Source organism: Nothobranchius furzeri, chromosome 17, assembly GCF_043380555.1.
Source record: "Nothobranchius furzeri strain GRZ-AD chromosome 17, NfurGRZ-RIMD1, whole genome shotgun sequence".
Lineage (NCBI taxonomy): Eukaryota > Metazoa > Chordata > Actinopteri > Cyprinodontiformes > Nothobranchiidae > Nothobranchius > Nothobranchius furzeri.
In genome coordinates this window covers 51,252,880-51,258,879 of record NC_091757.1, presented here as the reverse complement: position 1 = coordinate 51,258,879, position 6,000 = coordinate 51,252,880, and the positions used below count along the sequence as shown (strand labels likewise).

The window sequence follows — 6,000 nt, the reverse complement described above, 5'->3', positions numbered from 1 at the left end:
GTTGTCCTGCCGGGGGATTGCTTTGCAACACTCCCCAGGAGACGGAGAAGTATGAGAGCAAAACGCTTCCGTCAATCCGTGCGTGTCTGTCCCTTGCGGAGCTGACGGAGAAGCATGAATCAGGCTTTACTGGGAGGAGAATGAAGGTAGTTGCTGGAGAGGTGAGCAGGGCCAGGGCTGTAGACCGGTGAGTAGGATTGATCAGGAGCAGGGACTGGAGCAGCTCAGAGGTGAGTAACAGGTACCAGGAGAATGAGGATGATAAAAGCTGAGATGGCTTATGGTATTATGTTGGAGGGCATGGGATGATGTCAGAACAGGAGGAGATCCAAAAGCCAGGGAGTGAAGCAGCCGTGGTGCATATAGATGAAATATCAATCAAAGCAGAAGAAGCATCGAGTTTGTCGACCCAAAATACGAGCGCTGACGTTGAGAAAACTATAGTTTAGCGTTCGTATTTTTGGTTTGAGTGTGATGAAAACACGACTACATCAGAATCCTGCAAAACTGCGATGAATTAGTGCAACAAAACAAGAGCAGAATATTCTAATCATTGCTTTTATTTATCGTGCATTAGCACAGGAAATATTCAGGGTTTTCATTAGCAAAGCTCTTTTAAATAATCTCATCCTGTTCTTAAGAGGTTTGTTTGCAGAGCTATTGTGTTTCAGCGTTCTGTCTCTCGTGCTCAGAACATGGCGGCTCATTACTGTGATTACAAAAGCACGCTAAACAGAAACAGAAGGACCGTGCCGCCAAGTTCTGCCCTTACAGACGCTCCACATTCATATGCAGATACTGTATCAGTTAATACACCACAGACGTCTCATTATGTGGCTTCCACGTTTGATCATCAGAGCTTCAAGGCCAAGTTCACTGAGAAACAGTTTTTTACTTGTTAATTTTAAAATATGATCAGTCACTCTGAGTTTCACGTGCAGGCTGAATGTGAAAATAATCTTCTACCCGTTTTTCTTGCATTAGCCATTGATTGAAAATAGTGAAGTCAAATTTTATTTCCATAGCACCTTTAAATGGCGACAGTGGTTACCCCAAAATGCTGCACACAGAGTAAAAATACATTAAAACTGGCTTTGAATTTTCAAAAATATTAAAAGCATTAAAAACCTTAAATTAACCTGAAACCTGCAGCCTGGAGGTTATTAGCAGAATGCCAAGGCGTACAAATGCGTTTTCAGATGTGCCCTAAACAGGGCAACAGTATCAGCCGGTGGGCAGTTCCACAACACAGGAGCCATGACAGAAAAAGATCTACCACCCTTACCCCGGTTCCACACTGCAAGCATCAGCGGAACGGAACAGCAGCGGAGCGGCTCACTTGCAAACTTCAAAGCGGATCCCATTTCTTTGAATGTCAAAATGGACTCAAAATCCCTCCAAATTTGGGGGTAACTGATTTTGTTTAATGTATTTCTTTTTTTAGGCAGTGCTGCAGAGTGTGGCAGAAAATTCATCCCAGATAGTCCTACCTTTTACCACCACCACCCTGGAGGACATTCTCAAGTCTTTTTCTGACATCAGTGTTATTCGTGTGGCCAGCGGCTACCTGCTCATGGTGAGAGAAACGTTGTAATATGTATTTAGATCATTATAATCTTAAGGGATCAGATAAAAAGATAGAGATTTGTGTTTGTTGTGACATGTTGACCGTATCCTGTTTGTGTTCAGCTGGCTTACGCGTGTCTGACAATGCTACGGTGGGACTGTGCTAAGTCCCAAGGTGCCGTGGGCCTGGCGGGGGTCATGCTGGTGACCTTGTCTGTGGCAGCTGGCCTAGGTCTCTGTTCCCTTCTGGGCATCTCCTTCAATGCTGCCACAACACAGGTAAATCACACACACATCTCTGAGGCTTGGTTCATGTGGCAGGATAATCATGTCAATTTTTGACAAGCTCCGTCCCTTTCAAACATCTTAAAGTTGCACATGTTTACCGTAACAACTCTAAAGATAATCTTATCAGATAATCCTACCTTTTGTGGTGTGTTAAGAGCACTCTGGTCTGTTAGGGAGGACGTCTGGGACTGCCCAGATCATCAATCCTAGTGTTGAAACATGTTGCATTGTAAAGCTGAACACCATCAGTAACACTTTACAATAAGGGTCGCTTTATTAACGTTACTGAATTAATAAACATTAGTAAACAAAGGGTCTCTTTATTAGCATTTCTTAGTGAATTATTAAGCATTAATGTTTATGTTTATGTATTTAGCAGACGCTTTTGTCCAAAGCGACTTACAAGTGATAATCGGCATGTTGCCCTTGAGGCTAACAACAACAATAACAACAACAACTTGACATCAATCATGGAGAGGAGGGAACAAGGAGTGGACAGTAGAGAGGGGGGGACGGGTGCAGGGAGGGTGATAGTTTAGAAGATGCTCTCTGAAGAGCAGGGTCTTCAGGAGTTTCTTGAACATTGAAAAGGAAGCCCCTGTTCTGGTAGTGCTTGGAAGGTCATTCCACATTTGTGGAACGATGCATAAGAAGAGCCTGGATTGTCCTGAGCGTGGTGTAGGCACTGCTAGCCGACGATCCTGTGATGAACGGAGCGGCCGGGCCGAGACGTAAGCCTTTGCAAGAGGATTCAGGTAGATGGGAGCCGTACCGTCTCGAACTTTGTATGCTAGTGTTAGCAATTTGAATGCTAGTGTTAGCAATTTGAATTTGATGCGTGCTGCTAGCGGTAGCCAGTGGAGCTCAATGAACAGAGGGGTGACATGTGCTCTTTTTGGCTGATTGAAGGCCAGACGCGCCGCTGCGTTCTGGACCATTTGAAGAGGTCTCACAGTACAGCCTGGAAAACCAGTTAGAAGGGCGTTGCAGTAATCGAGGCTGGAGATGACGGTAGATTGCACCAGGAGCTGGGTGGCACGTTGTGTTAGGAATGGTCTGATCTTTCGTATGTTATACAGCACAAAGCGGCATGAACGAGCAACAGAGGCAACATGATCTTCAAAGGTCAGGTGTTCATCAATCACAACACCCAGATTTCGAACTGCCTTTGAAGGAGCCATAGATAGGAAGTCATTTTGGATTGAGATATTGTGCCGTATGGATGGTTTTGCTGGGATGACAAGTAGATCCGTTTTAGAGAGGTTTAGTTGGAGATGGTGGGATTTCATCCATTTTGATATGTCAGAGAGACAGTTTGATATTCGTGCAGAGACAGTGTGGTCAACTGGTGGAAAGGACAGATAGAGCTGAGTATCGTCTGCATAGCAGTGGTAGGAGAAGCCTTGTGATCGAATGATCTCATCCAGTGAGGTGGTGTATATGGCAAAGAGAAGAGGTCCTAGTACAGAGCTCTGGGGGACTCATGTGGCAAGATGGTGCACGGTAGAGGATTGTCCAAGCCAAGATACACTGATTGATCGTCCTGTGAGGTACGATTCAAACCAGGTGTGTGCTTTCTCTGTGCCCATGCTAGAGAGTGTGGACAAAAGGAAGCCATGGTTGACAGTGTCTAATGCAGCCGATAAGTCGAGCTGGATAAGCACTGAGGATTTGGCAGTCACTCTAGCTTCTTGCTGGTAGAGAATGAGGACAGTAAATCATGAAATTTCAATTGATCACCCAGCAAATGTGATCACTTTTCTCTGTTAACCCATAATAAAGACATTAAAGAACCAAACTTCATGAATGTTTTTTGTGACAAAGAAGTATCTGTTCCAATCACTCTATCAGAGAAAAATCAGAGTTTTAGAAATAACGGGACACTCAGTAGAGCCATTATATTATATTTTTTACAAGTGTATGTAAACTTCTGACCACAACTGTATTAAGCAATAATAAACATAGGGTTCCTTTATTAACATGACTTAGTGCATTATTAAGCATTAATAAACAAAGGTTCCTGTTATTAATATTACCAATATCATATATTAACGTGGCGTTAATAAAGGAACCTTTATTGTAAAGTGTTACCGATCTATCTTTTTTAGTCAGAATTGGAATTTCAAGCAATGCGATCCTGTGATCATCCAGGCTGTGTTTTTTAGCAGCCTGTTTGACTGACCCAGGATCTGTCTTGGGAACTATTTTACACTTCCTGAGTTTTCCCCAGGCTTCCAAAGTTAGCGGGGAATGAAAAGTTAGCGTGAGTGAAAACACGGTTGGTGTAGTATTGTCCTATACGGTGACTTTTAAGCACGGTGTGTGTGTTCTCTCGAGGTTTGAAAATCAGGTGACAATTTAAAAATGCAGCCTTGTGAACCAAAACCACAAACAGCTCATAATGTTTGTGCTCGTCCCGCAGGTTCTTCCCTTCTTAGCCTTGGGAGTCGGAGTGGATGACGTCTTCCTTCTTGCTCATGCCTTCAGTGAAACCGGACAGAACAAGAGGATCCCATTCGAGGTGAGACTTTGGTTCCTCTTTGATGTTTTATCTGTACCCACGGGGGAATGTGTGAAAGCTTGCCTGTGCGTGTGATGTAGCATCACTCAACTTGTGTGCCACACACTTGGAACGCTTATCTGAGCAACTCTCTGTGTTAAAAGTGGTAGTTTTTGTTCTGCGTGGCTTCACTTGTCATTACTTTAATTTGTCTTGTATGTGTGTTACTTAGTTATGTGAATTTTCCACAGTTTTACTTTTTTGTATCACTGAATTAGATAAAATTTGTAGATCAAGACCCCGCAAAATGAAACAACAAAAATAAAATAAATATATCAATCCCAGACCAAGATTTTAAACACAAATGGTGGATTTTTGCAGCTTTGCATGTGAACCTTGTCATCCCCAGAAAGGGAAACAAAAACAGACATGTATTTGCTTGTTTTTGTTTTCCTCCCCCTCCAGCTCTTGTCTCCTTCATCCGCCGGCCTTCTTTGTGTGGCTGAGATGAAAACTAAACAGAGCTGAACTTGATCACCCCTGTCTGAGACACACACACACACACACACACACTCCCACAAAGACGGGCACGCCTGCAGATGCTCACTGTGTGGTCCCTCAAATTCTCAAATCTTCACACTGGTACACCCAGACATGTTGCTTCTCTTTGGGTATGCAAAATAAATCCGCTGCAAGAATTTTTATCAGAAAACATATAATAATAATAATATAATTTTAGTACTTTTTGCAATTTCACACACCAAAGAGACACAAAGCGGGCCCAAAAGAGTTGGAAGAGAACTTCAGGGCCTCAGAAAGCATAGCAATCACTGTCAGTCACACTGGTATTATGATAATTGTTCGTAGTCTCAGGTTTACACATTTGCCTCTGGCTACAAGCTGATCAAACGTTTTAATAGGTTTAGCTTCCATTTGACACTCTGTCTGTCTGTCTGTCTGTGTCAGGATCGTACGGGGGAGTGTTTGAAGAGGACAGGGACCAGTGTGGCGCTCACCTCCATCAGTAACGTCACAGCGTTCTTCATGGCCGCCCTCATCCCCATCCCAGCGCTCCGTGCCTTCTCTCTACAGGTATGCTGTTTCGTGTGTGTGTGTGTGTGTGTATATGTGTGTATGTGTGTGTGTGTGTTCTCTCCTAGATTTCGGTCCAACTAATAGTCATGTTCTTGTCCTCATTGCCTCCAGACCTCGCCACAGACTGTTGTTTTATTGATTTCATTCATCAAACTGAAGGTTTGTCTGTCCAAGAAGTGTGTGTGTGTGTGTGTGTGTGTGTGTGTGTGTGTGTGTGTGTGTGTGTGTGTGTGTGTGTGTGTGTGTGTGTGTGTGTGTGTGTTTTAAAATCCACTCCACCCTTCTTCTTTGAGGCTGCTAAGTGGTGGGGCCAGTGTCTGTCCAGATTGTGGCTGAGGTCTGGGTAACTGAATCCAACTGTTTGTGTGTGTGTGTGTGTGTGTGTGTGTGTGTGTGTGTGTGTGTGTGTGTGTGTGTGTGTGTGTGTGTGTGGGTGTGTGTGTGTCCTTGGATTTCCTCGTGCTCCTTCGTGTGTGTGAGCGTCTGTGTGGGAGGTTTTGAAAGCAGCGGTCTAGTGTGCGATCGTGGATGCCGGGGGGTGGGGGGGGTCT

General features: G+C 44.1%; 1 protein-coding gene across 1 annotated transcript in view; it reads left to right on the top strand.

The window, feature by feature from the left end:
* The window catches only part of ptch1 (patched 1), a 75,237-nt gene that overhangs the window by 36,582 nt on the left and 32,655 nt on the right, over positions 1-6,000 (top strand). The window contains exons 9-12 of the mRNA XM_054731548.2: positions 1,445-1,576; positions 1,690-1,845; positions 4,277-4,375; positions 5,321-5,446. Of these exons, the coding sequence (XP_054587523.2) occupies positions 1,445-1,576; positions 1,690-1,845; positions 4,277-4,375; positions 5,321-5,446 (513 nt within the window). The remainder of the gene's footprint in view (positions 1-1,444; positions 1,577-1,689; positions 1,846-4,276; positions 4,376-5,320; positions 5,447-6,000) is intronic.